This window comes from Dermacentor silvarum, chromosome 6, assembly GCF_013339745.2.
Source record: "Dermacentor silvarum isolate Dsil-2018 chromosome 6, BIME_Dsil_1.4, whole genome shotgun sequence".
NCBI classification, from domain to species: Eukaryota; Metazoa; Arthropoda; class Arachnida; order Ixodida; family Ixodidae; genus Dermacentor; species Dermacentor silvarum.
The window spans coordinates 32,111,607-32,132,582 of record NC_051159.1 but is presented as its reverse complement, the minus strand read 5'-3'; the positions used below and the strand labels follow the sequence as shown (position 1 = coordinate 32,132,582).

Sequence of the window (20,976 nt, the reverse complement as noted above, 5' to 3'; positions counted from 1 at the left end):
GCGCAGATAAACTCCAAAGCGCGTGCACGACCTACATATGTATGGCAGAGGCAGGAAAAGTAGGAGTTGAGGACCCGTGTGTTCTAGCCGCTAGCGCAAGAAGACCCCACGCCGCTATTATGAAGGTTCCTCAGCTCACGTGTTTCCATCAGCGAGTGACATGTACCGCCAGAGGTTTCTATGAAGTACTTGACACAGTGCTGTCTTCGTTAAACAACAGGTATCCACCTGATATGTGGCAGCATAAGTCCCACATTGAGCAGCTTGCCATAGGGAAGGAAGACGAAGCATATAAATCAGTTCTCTACGGTGACGACCTTGAACCAGGACTCCCGATTTTGACAGAGATATGCTGATTCAAATTTTAAGCCAGCAAAGGTCGGCATCATTGCACACATTTGGGGACGTCGTGCACATGTTAAAGAGGGCAAGGGCGAACACCTGCGAAACCTTTTGCCGGAAATGGCCCAGCTAAAAAAATTGCGTTGTCCATACCGGTCTCGTCGACCACTGGAGAGGTCCTTTTGCCACGGCGGCCGCATATCGATGGGGGCGAAATGCGAAAACACCCGTGTACTTAGATTTAGGTGCACGTTAAAGAACCCCCGGTGGTCCAAATTTCCGGAGTCCCTCACTACGGCATGCCTCATAATGAGATCGTGGTTTTGGCACGTAAAACCACATAATTAAAATTTTTTAGAGGTCTTTTTCTTGCCTTCAGTGACTGAAAATGTACTTGCGGTCGACGACTGGACACGCCCGTTTGAACCCTCTGGCAATTTTTTCACGCAGACAAAGAACTGTCCCGCCAAATTTAATTTGAATAAGATTTCCGACAACTTCATTTCCAGGTCAAATGCCCTTTTTTCAATGATGTTGAAATCATCGCATCAGACAACGAACTGATGTCTTTAATAGGAGAGAAAAAGGCACCAACTTACAAGTCAAAGCAAACCACCTTGGCTTAGAAAACAACGCAAAACGTTATACAAAGGACGAAAAATGGGGTCCAGAACAACGCAAGCAGAGTGAGGGGCATTTGGGTAAGAAAAGACGCGTGGTTGCGCTATTTGTAAAACTCCCTAGTCTATCTGTGCATATTCCTTATTAATTTTTATTTGTCGTATGCTGCATTGGCCTCTCAATAACACAATCCATGTTGTTTCTATATTTGCTATCTAGTCCTTTCGCGCTTTCGAGATACCGCTGTCTTATTTATTTATTTGTTATTATGTTTATTTATTTGGGCACCTAATAATTTTTACTCTATAATCCTTTGTTCTGCGTCCGGAAAATAAACGAAACCAGTGGCATAAGGCATGCTTTGACATGTAATGAAACTATGGCGTTCTGGAATCGCATTATACTTACGCTAATAATTCTAGCCATAAGTTGTGGTCAGAAATTGTTATATATCGTTTAATGTTTATGTATGTTAAGTCTTATCTTCTCAATAACTGACCTTTCGTCAGGAAAAGATTTCTTGATTGTATCTTTTCTATTAAATCTTTTACAAGGCGTTACATTGCTTTTTCATAGATGTGTACTTGTGCGACTTAATACGCACAAAACACATGTATCTCCCTAACGTGTTTAACTGAAACCGCTTGTCGCATGCCTCAACCAAGAGAAGCCAGTCTCTTGGCGGTGCGAGGCGACTCAGGCTGTAAAACTGAGTTGTCTCCTACTCTGAGGTCTTGCAAACACTCATATAAGCTCGTCACGCCAGTGAACAATCTTTCGAGGTCACGGGAAGTTTCCAGTGTAACTGTTAGTAAAGGTTATGTATATATGTATATGTATATATATATGTATATATATGCATACATGGGTGGGGCTCGGAAAACTGGTCAGACCCCCCCCCCCCCCCTCCCCCCCGGAAAAATGAAAACTTTCCGCCTATGCTGGATAAGACAGAGCCGCTCACCGACGTACGTGTAGGGGCCGTGTAGATGGCGCTACATATAAGCCGATTCGTCATATGAGTTCTGTCTTGAGCTATTCGGCAAGGTAGCAGCATCAGCCATAGTGAGCGTAAAGGGAGGGTTCGCTTAAAGGGTATCATAGATGTGCACCAAAAGGAGCGGCTTCTTACTTGGTGATCTTTTTGACGGCGTGCCTGACCTCGGCGATGGTGGGCCTGTCCGAGGGGTTCTCGGCCCAGCAGGCGCGCATTAGACGCAGCATGTCGGCGGGACACTCGTCGGGTGACACCTCGGGACGGAACGGCGGGGTCGTGCCCATCTTCACGCGGTCCAGGATCTCTGCAGCAGGGTTGGCGTTTAGGCGAGTAGGTACGGGTCCATGGTGAAATGAGGGTAGCACGAAAAAAAAAAAAAAAAAACACGGGCACATAAGAATAGACACAATAAAGCGCGTGTTGTTTCTACTCGTGAGCAAAGAACTTTCTAAGAGGAGAGAGTGCAGATAGTAATGCGTTTCTTTTTCAGCATCACAGTATTGACGGCGGCAGACATCGCAATTAGGTGGTAATCATTAATGAACAGCTCTCTCTCTCTCTTTTTATCCTTATACCCCCTTCCCCCCGTGCTGGGTAACAAACCGGACTTACGTCTAGTTAACCTCCCTGCCTTCTCTTTTTTCTCTTTCTCACTTATCAACCATGTTTCAATATTTAGCTTCTTATTTTATAAGAATCGCAGCATTTTCTGCGATTCAGCGTTCTATTTTGCAAGTCCGCTTATCACATTGCACGTTTGTCAGCTAGCTGCGGCTCCAGTGTGTCTTAGGAACGCAATACAAACTCTAGTGTCACGCGTTTCAATGTTACATGATTCGCCTCATGAACATTAACTTTAACAGTCTTTACACTAACCAACACTGAATACACATGAAAATGCTGTATAAACAATTGCGTACGTCGCCATTCCCTTGGAAGCTTCTACTACTACTACTACTTTTACTACTACTACTACTACTACTACTACTGGGTGATTCCATGTAAGATCGAACAAAGGATGGCCGGTCGACCTTTTAAATTTAGTTCAAAATTTCATATATTGTTGCCTGATGAGTGGAAAGAAGAGATCCGCAATGGGTTTTGCTGCCAAAAATTTTTTTTTGAAGCACCGCGAATCAGTAATGACGAAGTGGAAGAATGCCACGCTTACCTGTTCTGCTGTTTTGGCCAACTTTGGTTATGAATTACACAAAATATATTAAAGTTAGGTAGCTGAACTTTCTCTAAATAATTATATGCATGTTTTTGCTTGTGTTCAGTTATTTTTGGTTTTTGTGGATAGTGTAGTTGTTTTTATAAAAAACCTCAAAATCGGCCCAGGAAACGTTTGTTTGTCTACTTTGCCGGTCTTTATCTCAAAAAAAGCTTGTGGTAGAGCGGCAAGAATTCCGCATTCCGTTCTAAGCATACTTATTTACCAAAATGCTAAAGCTTATATTTATATCACTTTTCATTAAAGAGATATTACCGGTGTAACTTCAAGAAAACACCGAACAATGTAAATTTCTGGTGACAATTAAAAAAAAAACACCATTTTTGATATTACTTAAACTTTGCTCACTTATTCTCCTCTACATCAGCTTTCATAATCATTAAAAACATATTGCATAATTTTGTTCCATTCGTAGTTACAGCACGTCGAATGAGGCCCCTACGCAAGGCTCAGCGCACCATGCAGGTCTGAAGATTCTATGACATTTGTGATCGCGTACGACCTTTGAATTTTGGCATGATATTGTATCCAGTCATTTATGCCTTAACGCTGCAAATTAGCTGTGGGACAAACCGTAGTGAATGATTCAGAATCAGTTTTGTACGCGTGGGGTTCCTGGTTGCGCTGCGGCATCGGAGAGCACACAGACGTTTTGCGCAATTAACCTCTACGAAAACGCACTCAGAAATCGATACCCAGCTTTGATAACCCAAAAATAGGATAAAATTCAATAAGCAAGCAACTGTATTCCAAATAATCTTTAGCGTAATGAAAAAAAAATTGTGAAGGTAATGGAGAACCGCTTCATTAAAACAGAATTTGTTTCTGGGCTGCAATCGTTTATTGAATGATTCAAGAACGCTGATTTACTTCATTCCTGTACACATAGTTTCTTCAAGTGTTTGTTACTTGTGCATAATAATCTGGAAAATAAACATCTTCTTCTTCTTCTTCCATGCAGACCCGGCTATGCGTGCCACGTACAATTCAGGAGATGCTTCCGTTGACCTGGATAGCTGCCAGGCATGCCAAGACTGAATGCCATGGAAGGCGGGCACTTTCATCCACTCATCCTTCTTTAAGTCGTGGAAGGCAACAACTTCTTTTTCTTCAAGATGTATTAGATGCACACCTTTCAGTTTTTCTGTTAAAATTGTTACAAAGTCTCTGGCTGCCCGAATTGCACTTTCAGGGCTTGTTCTCAAGTTGTTGAGCATTGCTTGATGCTTGAAAAGTGCTCCAACTCCGTCGCACGCATTTTTCCCGTGTCCAGTTGCTGAGAATATCCATTGGGTATTGGGACAATCGCTCTTTCCGAACTCGTAAAGGCGGTATCTATTTTTGAAATGACTGGCGGCTCCATCACTCACATAGTCACCTTGGAGTACACCGGCAGGTTATCGTCCACCCATTCTGTCGCTTTCTTTAGAGCCAAGCAGGCGGGAGCGGAGTCGTGGTTCAAGTCGTCACTAACAATAGCGAAACTCTCCGTAGATTTTTTCGTTGTTACCACGCATGTAAACACGGATACTTGCTGCTTTTTCCAGTGGTATGCCTGAACTTCGTCAGGAAGCACGACAGTCCAGTTTTCAGCAAAATCAAAGCGGAATACAATGCTGCCACGCTGTGTACATTGCTTTTCCTCGTAGATAGCTTTGCCTTGTGTCTTCCTGATGTGGTTGTGCACGATCCACTTTGCCACTAGAACCCGAAGATGATTCAAAAAAGTATCAGCATCCAAAACCTTTTTCACAAGGTCGCCTGCCTCCCACGTCGCTAGCAGTATTTCTTCTTCTGGGATATTAAGTTCCTCCACTGTCAGGGACCCGCATTTAGACACTGATTGCATTCGCCTAAAAGGCACGGTGCTGATGACGGAATGCAAATGAATGCGGAGTGAAGGTCATCAGAATTGAATCTGTGGCCAGTAATGTTCTCAAGAGCGGCAAGGCAAAGTTTATAGTTGGCGCAAATGACACAAACGCACACATCATGCTGGGTATAACATTTTACCTAGCGCGGTCGCAAGGTGTAGAATTTTGATAGGCCAATGCCAGAATCAGGATGGTCGTCTTTGTATATGCGGAATGCCTCTCTAATAGATCTGGTCATGAAACGCTTTGTTACTAATACTTTTTCTCCATCGATCGTAACCGACAAGACATCCTTTCTGTTAGGGCTTTGTCTCGAGCATTCCAACTCGTCCTTCGTGTAGTACTCACGTGCCGCAGATACGCACTCAGGGCTCACCTTGCGCCTGGTGAAAAGATCCGGCCGGTACCACACACCGTGATTTGCTTTCAATTTCCTGGACTTGTTTATTTCATACATCGATGCTTCAGGAATAAGCTTCTTAATCTCATGTTTAGCTAGTGTTGATGGCAGGAGAGTCAGAAGTTGATAACGTTCCTGGGGTGTCGTCGACGCTGCATAGGCTTGCCGAAAGCTTTCTGTCCACTGCTCGCAGAAAGAGCACTTTCTTTTGGCTGAATTTCCAGATGCATCACATTGGTTGTACGCCCGCCGTATCTTGTTGCGAATATTTTCCGCTACCGCCTTCTGCACCTCACTTTGTTTTCTTTTGATGCAAGTAGGCCTGTCCCGACTTCTCACTGCGTCTGGACGTTTCAAAGGGGACACGCAGGTAGTCGCAATGATCTGGTTGACGATGTTGATTTCTGCTTCAGGGGGCATAAAAATGTCATCGCTCAACTGTGTGTTCCGTGAGGATATTTCATTGCAGAAGTAGCGAAAGCACAGGTAGCACAAGTAGTCATTCTCTTTGACAGTTACTGATGTTTCGGATGTTAAAAGTTGCTCCAAAGCATTAACGTCTACGTCGGTAACTCTGCGAAAATTTCGCTTCTTTGCAATGAGCTTCTTGTGCTTAGAAAGGTAGTCTGCACAATACACTCGCTCAGAGCTATATTTTGCCGCCATGAGACGCACATGAACAGTAGAGTAAGAGCAAAGCACAAGCACTATCGGTGTCGAATGAAGTGTGAACAGCGGATCGATTCAGGCTATCTCCTGTCAGGCCATCTGCTGTTCAGGCCGTCTGCTGTTCAGGCCATAGAGTTTCTCACTATAACACCTAGAGGGTAAACTGGCGCCACCGTCTATGTGAGTTTCTTATAGGGCGCCGTGCCCTCATGGGAATGACCGGATATGTGTCTGCGAGGCTTGTGTTGGCTGGTGTTGAACAAGGCTTCGTCTAAAACGTGGATATGGCTACACAAATAATGCGTTCTTAAAGTAAAATCTACATAAAAGGCTTTCATTCATCCATATTACATATCTCAATAAAGTTTACTCACCTACAATGCCGAATGAAGTGAAGAGAAGCAAGAAGAGACGACAAGTTGTTCCAAAGCAAGCGACAATCTTGTCGTCTGCCCTCCAACTTTAGCGGCCAGCTGATACTTTTTACGTTTCATATAATTGTGCATCCAATAGTAAGTCCTCAAAATTAAACAACATATGTTTTTGTGTAATAATAAAGCTAAAGCAGTTTTTTACGTGCTATTTTAGCAGGAAATGAATGTTTGTGACAGACGGAACGGTGCTAGCCAGGCACGTCTTGAAGGCGTTCTGGCTCTCCAAGAACGATGTCAATCCGAAGTCACGATATACCGGCGTTCCCATGGATACCACAGCGCTGCAGCTCCAGTTCTCCCTCTAGGTAATACAGTGAGAAACTCTATGGTTCAGGCAGTCTGCTGCCGTCATCTGAGATAGGCGCGCACATCCGGTTACCGTTACCGATAGTTTTGCTTTTGTTTCCCTTGGCATTCTACATCTTGATTTGCCACTGGAGTGCCACGTTAATACTTTCCACCTTTTTCGGTACTACTGGCCTTTCAAGAAAAAGAAATCCAATCCTACCTGCATTCTAAACACTTAGCGGGCAAGAAGTCGGATCTACAACAATTGCCTATCCTTGCGTAAGGGCCTCATTCGACGTGCTGTAACTACGAATGGAACAAAATTATACAATATGTATTTAATGATTATGAAAGCTGATATGGAGGAGAATAAGTGGGCAAAGTTTAGGTAATATAAAAAATGGTGTTTTTTTTAATTGTCATCAGAAATTTTCATTATTCGGTGTTTTCTTGAAGTTACACCGGTAATATCTCTTTATTGAAAAGTGATATAAATATAAGCTTTAGCAGTTTGGTAAATAAGTATGCTTAGAACGTAATGTGGAATTCTTGCCGCTCTACCACAAGCCTTTTTTGAGATAAAGACCTGCAAAGTAGACAAACAAACGTTTCCTGGGCCGATTTTGAGGTGTTTTATAGAAACATCTACACTACCCACAAAAACAAAAAATAACTGAACACATGCAAAAACATGCATATAACTATTTAGAGAAGGTTTAGCTACATAACGTTAATATATTTTGTGTAATTCGCAGCCAAAGTTGGCCAAAACAGCAGAACAGGTAAGCGTGGCATTCTTCCACTTCGTCATTACTGATTCGCGGTGCTTCGAAAAAATTTTTGGCAGCAAAACCCATTGCGGATCTCTTCTTTCCACTCATCAGGCAACAGTACATAAAATTTTGAACTAAATTTAAAAGGTCGACCGGCCATCCTTTGTTCGATCTTACATGGAATCACCCTCCTCCTCCTCCTCCTCCTCCTCCTCCTCCTCCTCCTACTACTACTACTACTACTACTACTACTACTACTACTACTACTACTACTACTACTACTACTAGTACTACTACTACTACTACTGCTGCTGCTGCTGCTGCTACTTGAGTCCAATGCAGAGCATTGCTTGAGAATGAGCACTCTGTTTAGAGAATTTCCCATAGTACACGTCATACGAGAGATTCTTTTGACGCAGGACATAAGTAATTGGCAATTTCTCAAACAGTTCTCTCTCCTATGGAGACGTAATTAGGGTAATGGTGATTGCGATGGAGAGAATGGTTGCTGGTGGCGCACCATTTTTGACCAAAGCTTGGCGAGAATGTATGAGACTGCAGCAGTATTCACTACACTTGGTGGAGCTATAGCAGTGGAGCTATAGCAGTGGAGCTATAGAATTGGTTCCTGGAAGAGGCTCAAGACTGTTCGCCATGGCTCGGCATTTCCATCAACAATTCTACCGACGCTAAAGCAAAGAAATATACTACTACTGGAGAGCACGGTCGTGTTGCTACCTGCTCTAACTTGCTGGCGTCACGCTCTGCAAATTCCATACTTTAAATGAGCTTAAACGAAGGAAGTGGTAAAATACAAAAATCAGGGTATGGAATGGATATGAACAGGTATCACCAAAAAGTGCTTCAACCAGATTGGTATCTCTCTTGACCAGTTGCCTGTTGTTGCCCACATTTTTGGGGGGCGCTAATAACCCTGTCTTTCTTTTGTGTTGTGTAAGTTGCGAACATCGTGTTTTCCAGGTTCTTTTCGGACCATCGATCTGTAATGTATTGGCTGTAGTGCCTTTGTTGGTCTCGCATCTAATGTTACAATCGTTGCAGTGAGTACCATGTAATAAAAAATAAAGTGCTCAAGTGCGCAGCGTGGTCGAAACCTTTGATCCTGTTCCTAAGTGGCTGCCGGCTTCTCTACGGTTGTGTTTGCTTGCCCTATTTATGAAGTTATCATTGAGCTGTGTAGAATAGTGTTCGTGTTGTGTTGGTTTATGTGTTTAAATGTAATGTTATAATGTTCGTTGTACATTACGGATATTATTGCCATGCAATGAAGCAAAATGGGTGACCGGCCTCTAGAACCTTTGACTGCTACTCGGGGGGGGGGGGGGGGTAGGTATAAATCCGCACGGGGCACAGAGTAATTTTTATTTGCTTATTGCAACCTATCCAACCTCAGACCGATTTCCCTTACATCCTGCGTAAGAAAGGTAGCGGAACACGTAATTCACAATCGGATTTCTAAGCATGTCGAACGGAGCGGTCTCCTTCCCTACAACATGGTGGGCTTCCGACCAGGCCTCTCGACACAAGATGCAATGAAATTAATCAAGACACAAATCATAGACCAAGATACGAGAGACGTGCGGGGAATTCTCGGGCTTGACCTAGAGAAGGCATTCGACAACATATCACACCAACATATTCTGGAATACATCTCGGATCTTAACTTAGGACAAGCCTTTCACGGTTACGTAAGATCATTCCTGGAGAACCGCAAAGCCACGTTAAAGCTTGGAGACCACAAATCAGAAGGGTATTCACTCGGACCGAAAGGCACGCCTCAGGGAGCAGTGCTATCGCCCTTGTTGTTCAACCTAGCCCTCAGGCAACTGTCGGTATCCCTGTCGGGAATCGAAAGAGTTCACCACACGATATACGCCGATGACATCACTATCTGGTGCACCGGCGGCAGCGAAGGGCAAGTGGAATCGAGCCTACAAGAAGCATTCGACCGTACTGAAACCTTCCTCGATGGCACAGGCCTACGATGCTCGACAATGAAGTCTGAACTACTACTCTACAGACCGGTCCGCAAAGGTCCTACACCCAGGGGTTGGAAGCCCCTGGACGAAGTTGACATAGAACTACACACCAAAAGCGGGGCGAGCATTCCTAGGGTCGACACCCTAAAGGTGCTGGGAATGTTCATCGAGTCTACCGGAGGTAACATCACGACGCTCAGAAAAATCACGACCAAGACGGAGTGCATGATTGGATTAATCAATAGAATCTCCAACAAGAGGAGCAGTCTAAAGGAGGACAATCTCCTACGGCTATTCCACGCATTCTTAATGAGTCACATTATTTACGTGGCTGCAATGCACAAGTGGTACGCTTCTGAAAGGCACAAGCTGGACACGCTCATCCGTAAAAGCATCAAAAAAGTGATAGGAGTACTAATAAACGCCAGCACGGACCGCCTTCTTCAACTAGGTGTACATAATACACTCGATGAAATCATCGAAGCTCAGGAAACGGCTCAAGTATCACGACTCTCTAGCACCCCTGCTGGGAGGGAGATTCTCGCGGTCTTAGGAATCGGCTCCACTGTAGCGATGGAACGCACATGTGAAATGCCAGATTACCTACGGGACAACATTACGGTTGCTCCTTTTCCCAAAAACGTGCATCCACAACACAATGCGAGCAGGCGCAAAGCTAGCGCTGTGGCATTGCTCCGGAGCATAAAAGCCTCGCCTCACACGGTCACTTTCGTTGACGCGGCCCAGTACGAGCACACATCGGACTTCGTCGCAACGGTGGTCAATCACGACGGACACGTCACTTGTGCGGCCTCCATCAGAGACAGCACCCCGGCTAGGGCAGAGCAGGCTGCGGTCGCTCTTGCACTTCTCGACGATGAGAGAGCTGAAATATTTACTGACTCAAGGGCGGCGGTTCGGGCATTTGCCTCTGGTGCCATCGCCAAGGAAGCTCATCGAATTCTCAAAGGCAAAGTCATCCAGCCACATACAATCACGTGGTTCCCGGCCCATCTCGAACCCCAACTCGACTCCCTCCGCAACCTCAATGACATCGCACACGTCCAAGCGCGCGAACTAACCCTCCGCGCTGACGCCACTGCAAGTCGAGGCTCCGTCGATTCTAGGCTCGTCGAGTTCCGTGACACTCTCTCCACCTTCAACGAGGTTACCAAACACTACTACCTTGGTAGAAGACTATACCCTCCCCCACACGGGACACTAACCAGACCTCAAGCTGTCACACTACGCATGCTTCAGACGGGATCATATCCCAACCTGAATTTATTTCACTACATCAATCCAGACTGCTTTAGTCCAGACTGCCCTAGCTGCGGACAATGTAGTACTTTGGAACACATGCTCTGGGGATGCCCCTCGTTACAGAGGGGCCCGCATCGATGCACTGCAGAGGAGTGGAGCTCTGCTCTTCGGAGCTCCGACCATTCACGCCAATTTTGGGCTGTCCAGCGAGCCCACGATGCGGCGCTGGAGCTTGGTCTCCCCGTCCCGACGTGGGTGCGGCCCGCGGCTTCGTCGCCTCCCTGAGAGGGGGCAACAGAGCTCCTCAGGACCTCCATTAAAGTTCTTTGTCTGTCTGTCTGCTTATTGCATTTCTTTATGAACTTCACGCAAAGTACTTAGGGATTACTTCAACGTACACCGTCGCCAGCGGCGGACGTCAAAGCTCCTAGGGGACTGAGCCCATAGCTAATGGGTTCACTAGTAAACGCTTGCTGTAAGCTCTTGAGGCATAGTATTGCTTCTCGCATATCTAACCCATTGGAGGCAAAACTTTTTGCTGTTGATTACCAGCATGGCTTTCGTAGAACATTTTCGAGAACAATAATGTTGCACGTGGGCGTGTGCAACATTATTGTTGCACACGCCCACAATAAATATTGCCAAATGTCTTGTCCGAGCGAAATTACTGTGAGAATGACTGCATAGTTTATCTGGAAAAGTCTGACTGCTTGCGAGACAGCGCGCTCTACATATCTTACCATTATTTCTGTTCAATTATGCAGGGTCAAATCCGCTTCATTTTTGCTTCAATTTCATGTTAGATTGTGGTACGTGAAGTATTCAAAAAGTATTTGAAAAATGTTCGCACTTGTGAAAAGTGACTGTTCGGTTCGAGGGCTATGCAAATCGAATGGGAAACCATGCGATTCGTTATTCGGAAGTTTAGAATATTGACACGCCTCTAAAGCTTTGTAATTTCACTCATCCCAAGCGCAAAGAAGTGCCAGAATGCTCTATAAAGCCCGAAAATACGTTTCATCGGTGTATTGTAACCTTTACGTATCAGGTGCCTCTATCTAGTGGAAAGAGCGTATATTGATCGAACCGGTATACGTTTAAATTTTAGATTATCTGACCGCAAGTACAGCGACAAAAATACAAACAGGGCAATTTGGCTCATCACGATGCATAGTGTGGGTGCGTTCAGTATGAAAAACAAATGATGTGTTGCTGCAAAAGCCAAACATATTTACAAGCGAAATTATCAAAGCAAAATTGATTGACAGACTTGGTCAACAGACTTCGTTGACGGACGGTGTTAGCACCCCTTCTATGTTTCTTCTTGACAAGGAAAATGTATTTCCGCGCATGGTGTGAACAGCGCTCTTGGTTTTGTGGCGAATATCAATGCTCAACTACTTGAGAAAAAGAAAACAGTTGGAAATCAACGCTGTGTACGTCTCTTCATGGTGCCTCTCTTGGTCTACTCGTGTGTATTAAATCATTATGGATAGCCAATCAGCCGGAATATTATCTCTAGCGCAGTTGACTTCTTGATAATAGGAGTGAGATCACCTCAACTCTCCGATGTGCTTGTTGTGCAACCGTATCGGCAGCTGTGTTGCCTGGAATATTAAAGCGTCCCGGTATCCGTTGGAACATTTTTGCGTGCTGCACTTCGTGTGCCTTTGTGATTCTCGTTGAGCATCTCATGAAGTACAATGGGCAAATCGCTATCATATTTGCGGTACTACGCGGTTCTGTACTACCTGTGAGTGCCTCAAAACAGCCCACTTTCGCGCTTCACGCATAGAAGTCACAAACGGAAACGCACATAGTGTAGCGAGCGCGCCGTTGCTAACAATGTGGCACGATATACCTTAAATGCTACTTGCTTATTGATACGGCTTAGTGTTTTAGCGCAGAATGTACAAAGAAGCACAAAGAGACACGAAAGAGAGAGGCGCTTGCTTCCAACTAATGTTTAATGCCAGATGTTTCTAATATACACAGCAAAACAGACAAAAAGTAAAGAAAGAAAGTAACTAATCACTTGATCGTACCAACACGTATGCGCTACTAAGCGCTTGTTACGAGCTGTCCTCAAGAAAACATATTTGTTTGGCAGATAACGAAAGAGACGGTGTGCTGACACACTCATAGTCATCCCTATTCATCACTACAGCTTCCACAATCTCGCGCGTGTAACGATATTTGTCTCTGAACAAAACTGCAGTGTTGTCAAGCTACGGAGCACCTCCACAGTCATGGCGCTGTAACAATAATAGTCCCCGTTCTCCCTTTGTCACGTTTCTATATACTGTGCTCCTTTAACCGCTTGTTTAGGCATCTTTCCGTCTGCCCTGCGTTATGTTCTTGACAACACTGCAGTCTTGTTCAGAGACAAAGATCGTTGCACGCGCGAGATTGTGGAAGCTGCAGTAATGAATAGCGATGATTATGAGTGCGTCAGCTTATCCATCTCTTTTGTTATCTGCCAAAGAAATAAGTTTTCTAGAGTGCAGCTGGTAAAAAGTGCTTAGTAACGCACACGTGCTGTTACGCCCAAGAGATTAGTTATGTTCATTCTTTTCTTTTTGTCAGTTTTGCTGTATATTTTCACAACATCTGGCATTAAACGTTAGTAGGAAGTTAGCGCCTGTTCCGTTCGTGTTTCTGTGTGTTTCTTTGCGCATTAATTTTGCGCGAAAACGCTAATATGTATGGATTACCAATTAGCCCGAGCCAACGCTTTACTTATTGAACTGTGGTAAAGAAAACGCTGAAGTCGAAGACTTGGTTAGACTGGAGCACTGTTTTCCTCTTATATCGTTACTCATTCCAACAATCCATTCATATTGCTTAGCACATATAGTGGCTTGCTCCACCGCAATGCAACTGCCGGCAATATGACTCAACTGCCAAAGACGGGTCTGCACCGCAAAAGCGGACTCGTACTGAACGTCGTTCAATGATACTGCTTCTCTCTGGCGTGCTGTTTTATTCATGACGAAATCCCATGTTGAGTAAACACCTCCCTGGGAAACAGTCTGAGTTGGTTGCTAGTCATTGATTGTGTCACCAAGAATAGCTGGCACCACCGCAAAGTTTATCTTTGCGCGAAACACGGGTGACAAGCATATGGGTGTCGGAAATATGGGACGACGTATCGCAGACGTCCTCCAAACGCACTCGCCGTCAAAACAAGCTGATATGCCGCTTTTTCGCGCCAGCCTGAACAAGCAGCGACACACCACGTCGCAGATACGAACGCAAATACACACCATTAAGATGATGTCGGAGCAGAAAAAATGATAAGGTTGGCGCTCAACAAAAGCGTACTATGGCATAAGCGGTGACGTTCAAATGCGTAATTTTGTCTCTTACAATTATCGCTGAATAACATCTCGATTGCTTCTTGGTACATAATCCTGGAAGCGCGGTTTTCTTCCAAATGTTGTGCTACGTCCAATATAGAGGCTTTCTCTTCTGATACGCCGCACGCACGCACGCGCGCACGCACACTTGAGATAGGTCGGTCTTTCGCGAGCGTCATGTGGAGGTTATGCTTTCGGCCACCACTACCGTCAATGTTCTCTTTTTAAAATGTTTCTATTCCGTTTCGCTTCATTAAAATGATGAAGTATTTATGGCGAACATAATTCTCTTGTTTAAATACGTGGTATATAGGGTAAAACAGAAAAGCCAGTTTGTTTATTATATGCCTTTCTTGGCTTCGTCAAGCTTTGGTTCGATAGGGTTCGTATCAGGTGAGCGCTACGCGAATGTAATATTAAATTATTCCAATTTTGCTTTGAAAACAAAATTGTCACGTAATGTGATAACAGTACGCTAGTTAGGGAAAGTGGTGGCAAGAACGCGGCAACATTCGGTGTAGTGCATCACGAAACATTTCCAGGAAATTGTCTTGTTTGCAATGGGTTCCTAATTATGATATGTGTCTCGAATGGCATATACTATGCCCGAGCATACTAGACTGAGTTTAACTTTTGTTGCTTCGGTCTGATTACCTCACAGCCACGATGTTCAGCCCGTTCTTTTTTTTTTTCGCTGGCCCAATACGAAACTCATTTCTCAATACTTGAACTATGTCGGGTTATTACAGCGATTCATAAAACGTACCCTTCGCCTCTATCGCGTCTTGAAACTGAAGTAGGCTCAACTTCAACTTCAAGGCGAGATATATTAGTCTTACATATAATTTTGTTCATGTGAAATCTACGGTAAAATTCACGCCGCCGGTGATCGGTAAATTACGTTTGAGCAGAATTCCCACGGTGGCCACTATGAGCAGCAATACGCAATACAGTTTCGCCTATACTTCCTCCGATATCAGTGATGTCTTCGCGGCAGCATCAAAGGCGCGAGCGTTCGAGTTTTGCCGCTATTCGAAAAGAAACAAGCTGCTGAAACTGAAACGACGGCGTTTTGAATATGATCTGCGGGCAACATCAAAACGCTCCGGTGCACCCGCAAACAGTTTGCCTGAACGAATAAACACTACATTTTGTTTGTTATCTTGAAAGATATCTTGAGCGATGTTCGACTGGCATTGCAAAATTATATTTACAAGATCATGTTCAGGTTCTTTCACGGTCGGTCTGAATTTGAGGGCTGCAAGTGGGAAAGGGTAAAATAAATATGCGATCATCTCGAACAGCACTCGTTTTTGTTCTCAGGGAACCACCGTAATTTTCTGAACACAGTATGCGGTCATTACAAGCTTAAATATTGAAATTTCGCGTAGTGCGGACTATCTATGGGAGCGGACTATAGATTATTGAAGTCTAGGATATTAGGAAGAATTGAATAAAAAAAGAAAACGAGTGCCGACTGCGCCTCCCACATTACACCACGGTAAATCACGCAGCGTTATTAGCTCCACAATGATGGTCACTGGGCGCATGCAATATTTCCCACTGATACTGGCCGCTGTACATTTGCAAGCGAATATTGCTTGCTTGACATGCTCGACTTCTTTTATTCCGGCTGTTTCGAAGAAAGTTATTTTGGCGGGCTTTAGTCTGGACTTCAATAATACCGATTGATAAAGAACGCAGTGCTTTACGGGTAGAAATATTTTTCTGCCTTTGCACACCGACAGTGTAATGGCGTCGGACAATCTTTAAAAAACTTATATTCAGTTGAAAGTCATCCCGTGCATTGCGCAGCGGGTGGTGACAATAGTGCGGAAGATACGGTATATGCTGCAGCTTATAGGAAAGATTTATTCAGTTTTTCGTTTCGGTGTTTGCGCTTTGCCTTTATATAAACGAATATAAATTCGCTCAATCTTGGTACGCGGAGACTGGTTCAAAGTTTTGCTATCGACGCTAGATGGTAAATGACTGCTTATGTTGAGTTGATTTTGAGTTCTGAAGCTCCTTTGTAATGCTATACCCAACACGTGATTTGAAAGAAAAATTACGTTTGATTTACAGGAACTTGTGCTTCACTTGAGATGCTGGTCCCTTACTGAAGCAATGTCTTATAACATAACTTTTTTGCTTATTTTTGTGATTAAAGCATGTGAAAACGAAAGATCTCTCTAACGATAGTTTTACCGGGCGTTGCCTCTTCTTTTATTCGAGCAAATGTTTTCACAATTCTCGCATGCAGCGTGATTCGGGCTGTTGAAGTAGATTACCTGAAGAGGCGGCCGTATTATTTACACCACGAGTTGTAGTAACAATTAAAGTAGTTCAAGTGATTAACAATTAACCTAATAATTGTTCACTTTAGGGCACATGTTGCAATTGCAATACTAAAAACGAGTGGCAGTTGTGTCTGGTCTGGTAGCAGAAATCTTTAGCAGCCTGAATTGTATAAATTGGAAATAATCTTTATCTCTAACTATTGTATAAGTTCTATTTTGGTGAATTCATGTATAACAGGATTGTTGCTCCTTTTTACTTTTGTTTAACCTTTTGTAACCCCCCTCACGCAATACTCCATTTCGGAGCCTGTGAGGACCTTGAATAAATAAATAAATAAATAAATAAATAAATAAATAAATAATAAATAAATAAATAAATAAATAAATAAATAAATAAATAAATAAATAAATAAATAAATAAATAAATAAATCCTGCTTAGAACAACTTTTGAAAATCTGCTAAAAATGTATTTACGGTCCAGTTAAGATTGTCGCGAATTGCGTTATTCAAGCTCTCGAGAATTGTTGACTTGAGCGGGAGTACATTTCGTAGCACATATTAGACCCGATATTTGGCAAGCGTTGCTAGTTTTAATATTACTGCTAAGCAAAAATGACTTCACTATGGAGCTCAGCTTTGATTCATCAGTTGCCACATGCGCCCTAGAGTAAATTATTTTTAATTAGTGAGTAAATAATTAAAAGGTATTTAGCTATATATGCGTTGCAATTTTTCGTGCAGGCAATTCGGTCCAATTCCTGCAATATACGCTCGAGAAGACCAAACAGTGTCATTTTTCACAGGTGATTAAAAAAGGAATAAGACAGACGGTCCAATTAGAAATTCGTTGTTATAAACCAGATGCAAAATAAAGAGAGGTAAGATATGGTAACTCGAACAGTAATGAAGTCTATAAATCTTAGTTAAATGTTAAAGTTTTCTAGTCCCTGTCCAGTTCAAGCGATGGTGAATTCCCTCGGAGAGCTTTTGTGTTATCCGAATTAAAAGCGCAGTCACAGCGAGGAGAGAATTTCAGATTAAAGTTCCAGGACATGTTTTCTTCTGCTGCGCAATGTTTTTTTATTTTCTTTTCAGAAACCCGTAGGGGTTTCTTTTGTAGTTTTGTTATAGCTTTGTTGTTTTCATTTGATGAAACCTTTATCCACCTTGCGAGCGCCTGCACAACTAATTCGCTACATTCCGTGTCCTTACACTCTCAGAAAAAAGGGCAAGGCAGCTATGCTCACCAGAGGTCAGAGGATTCATTACACTGGTATAACTGCAGTTGGTGATGGTAGAGTTAGTAATTGTACTAACGTAGCAAGGTCGTCACTGTTACTGATGTGGCTCAGCCATCAGCTCCAAGTGCAGCTATCTCCACCGGATACAGAGTCTCCAGCATACAGGGTGTCAGCGAACACTTTCAAAAATGTTTCAGTATGAATTCCCGAACTTTGCCGACAAATGCTTAGGCGTTCCAGTTACTTTTGTGCCCCAATGTATTAAACGACGTTCTGTGGAGGAAGTAACTGGAACGCCGATGCATTTCTCCGCAAAGTTGGGGAATCAATATCTCGAAATTGGTGTCATCCTTAGAATTCGTTCCAAGTGGATCCGCAGTGCCAACTCCACGGCTAGAATTTGTAAATTGCAATATATGGGTCATAAGGTAATTACATTGAAACTTAATTAGGGAATTTTTATTATTTAGTCAATTATATGCGTTTCAATTTCTTTGTGCAAGTAATGTCCGCCTATTCGAGTAGACCAGCTCATGAACTGGAATTGTCCAATCTGCCACAGGCAGCCTTTAGACATTTTTGAAATTGGTCGCTGAAACACCCTGTATATGTCATCACACATTTATCAGACCAACCTTGGAATAGGCCGTGACATTCCAGAGTTACGTGGGGAAGCGCAGCTTGTGAAGCGTTGGGCTGCGTTCCACGGCAGCAGCATCCTGTTGGCGGCATGAACGTTGTGCGCAGAAACACAAGATTTCCTGCTGCGCAGCTCTCTACGTGCTGTTGTCCGAGCCTGAACAGTCAGCAAAGTTCGAGCTACAAACGCCGACGTTTTTCGCACTGCTGGTCTTTTAACGCCTTCAGTGCCACTGACAGCACTACTCATCATGCCAGCGTTATGAGACGCCTGGTATACGTTAGAGCACTGTTTATGCTACGCACCACAAGTTGCCTCGCGTGTTGCCTCGCGCCAATATGTTGCCCCCGCATATTCTTAGAACACGGACTTCCTCTCCTTGTTTTATTCTCTCCTCCCACTTTTCCCTTCCCCCAGTGCAGGGTAGCCAACCGGGCCCAGTCCTGGCTAACCTCGCTGCCTTTCGCTTATTCTTTTCCCCTCTCTCTTCCTCTCTTGGCGATGCGCTGCTAGGCTGGTGGTTGGGTGTTTCATACCGGCCGCGGCGGTCACATTATGATGGGGCGGAATGCAAAAACGCCTATGTACCTTGAACATTAAAGAAACCCAGGTGGTTAAAGTTGTTCCAGATTCAGCCACTGCAGCGCGCCTCATAATCACAGTGCCCCGTAACCCACATGCACGTATCACGCAGTTTGAACACCAACAGCGTTCATAACGAGACACGCAGTCAGCCTGTCTACCCGCCTGCGTGCGCACGAGCTCCCACCGAGAAGCGGCTCCACCAATGGGAAACGACCGCGCGTGGCTTCATCAAGCGAGGTCGCAAGCGACGTTCGAGAACAGTGGCACGCGACGGAGACCGTCTTCGACTACCTTCGCTGCGCAAGCTAAAGAGTGGTGCTCTTTAGCTATGGTGGCTAGAAGGGGGTAGTGTGACGGGCAGACGCCGGCGGAGCGCACAGAGGAGCGATGAAAGCGGTAGATGGCGCTACTTGCAGCTGGTGCGCAGCTTTCGCAGCTTTAGATGGGGGCGGCGCGCGGCAGCTAGCACGCGCGTCGTGTTCACTTTGCGTCTCGTTTGAATTTTTATGTAATCCGTGGTGTTTGAACCTCAGAGATACAATAATAAGAAGGGTGACACTTCGGAGAGCAGAGAAAGGAAAGATGTGTTATTTTCTACACCAGAATGAGCAGCAGATGTTTATCCATGCGAGTTAAAAAAAGGAGTAAGATCACATTTGAAGGCCGCTCTGGACAAGTTGGTTCGGAAACGCCGACTTTCCTTTTGTCATCTGCCGCAAATATAGCCAGTGGGCGCAGAGAACATCGTTCACGCAAACAGACAATAACAACGCTGGGGCTGCGGGCAATAAACCGGGGAATGACAACACCGTGTCGTTCAGTTCACTGTGCGCGTCCGCATGAGCCAGCAACATGCCTTTCAAAAAGCTTTAGCTTTGTAATAATAAAAAAAAACTTGGTACATATGTGGGCGAGCCAGCAAGATGCCCTTTAAAAAGCTTTAGCTTTGTAATAAAAAAATTGTACATATGTGGGCGACCCAGCAACATGCCTTTTTAAAAAGCTTTAGCTTTGTAATAAGAAAGAAATTGGTACATATGTGGGCGCTTTGGCGAACCTCAACATATGCACTAAATATTTTCCATCACTGCTTTTGTTGCACAGGTCCACAAGACGAGAGAAAACACTTTATTATATAGTACAGTAATCCACATGCACACATCAGACCGAGCTTAACAGTAGGCTCTACTTGACTCGCCTTAACTTCAAATGTTTCTGGCGCTCCCTTTGTAGAGCCTTGTCCTTGTTTAAAGATTTCGTGAAAAAGTGCAGCCTAGTTAGCACCACAAACTGGATAATTTTTCCAGTGAGCTCTTTGCAATGGAGCTCGCATCCCACTTGGCGGAGTGCTAAAGTGCTCAAGAACTGCACAAAATCATGCATACTGAAAGTATAAAGCTTCTCAGTTGAAAAAAAGAAAGTGAATGCGTCCTCTAGCACTTTAATGAGCGTGGCTAACTCATCGCCAGGGTACAATAGGCCTCCCCTGTCAAATTTTTGCGTGAACACGCTGTCTGCATTGCATTCAGCTGCTTCTCTGGTGACTGTGAGGCCAGAAGCACAAGATTGGCATGAAATTTTGCCACAAAACTTTCTAGCCACATATCCTGCCATATAAAAGACAAGCCGACTGTCACTTGTCTCATGCTGAACCACATAACTGTTGTGGTCTGAATTGAGGCACAGCTGAATCACAGAGCCAGCATCGTCAACGTTACCAAACTCTAGCATGTCTTCAATTATGTCCTGCATGCTAAAAGTATAGTTATTGTCAGCTGTTGGAGAGCTAAGCAGGGCATTAACAAGCTGGGCTGGACTGTTTCCCGACTTAGGCGGACGGGCAAGGTTATAGAAGCTGAGGCAATTGACAGTTACGAGAAACTGCCGCGCTTGGGTGGTCATTTGTACCCGAGTACTGTCGGATAATACCGAACAGATTTTCCAACTTGTCCTGA

General features: G+C 44.2%; 1 protein-coding gene across 1 annotated transcript in view; it reads right to left on the bottom strand.

Annotated features, from left to right (window-relative positions):
* The window catches only part of LOC119455386 (atrial natriuretic peptide receptor 1), a 177,511-nt gene that overhangs the window by 75,604 nt on the left and 80,931 nt on the right, over window positions 1-20,976 (bottom strand). Inside the window, exon 12 of the mRNA XM_049668976.1 lies at window positions 2,096-2,264. Coding sequence (XP_049524933.1) covers window positions 2,096-2,264 — 169 coding nt within the window. The remainder of the gene's footprint in view (window positions 1-2,095; window positions 2,265-20,976) is intronic.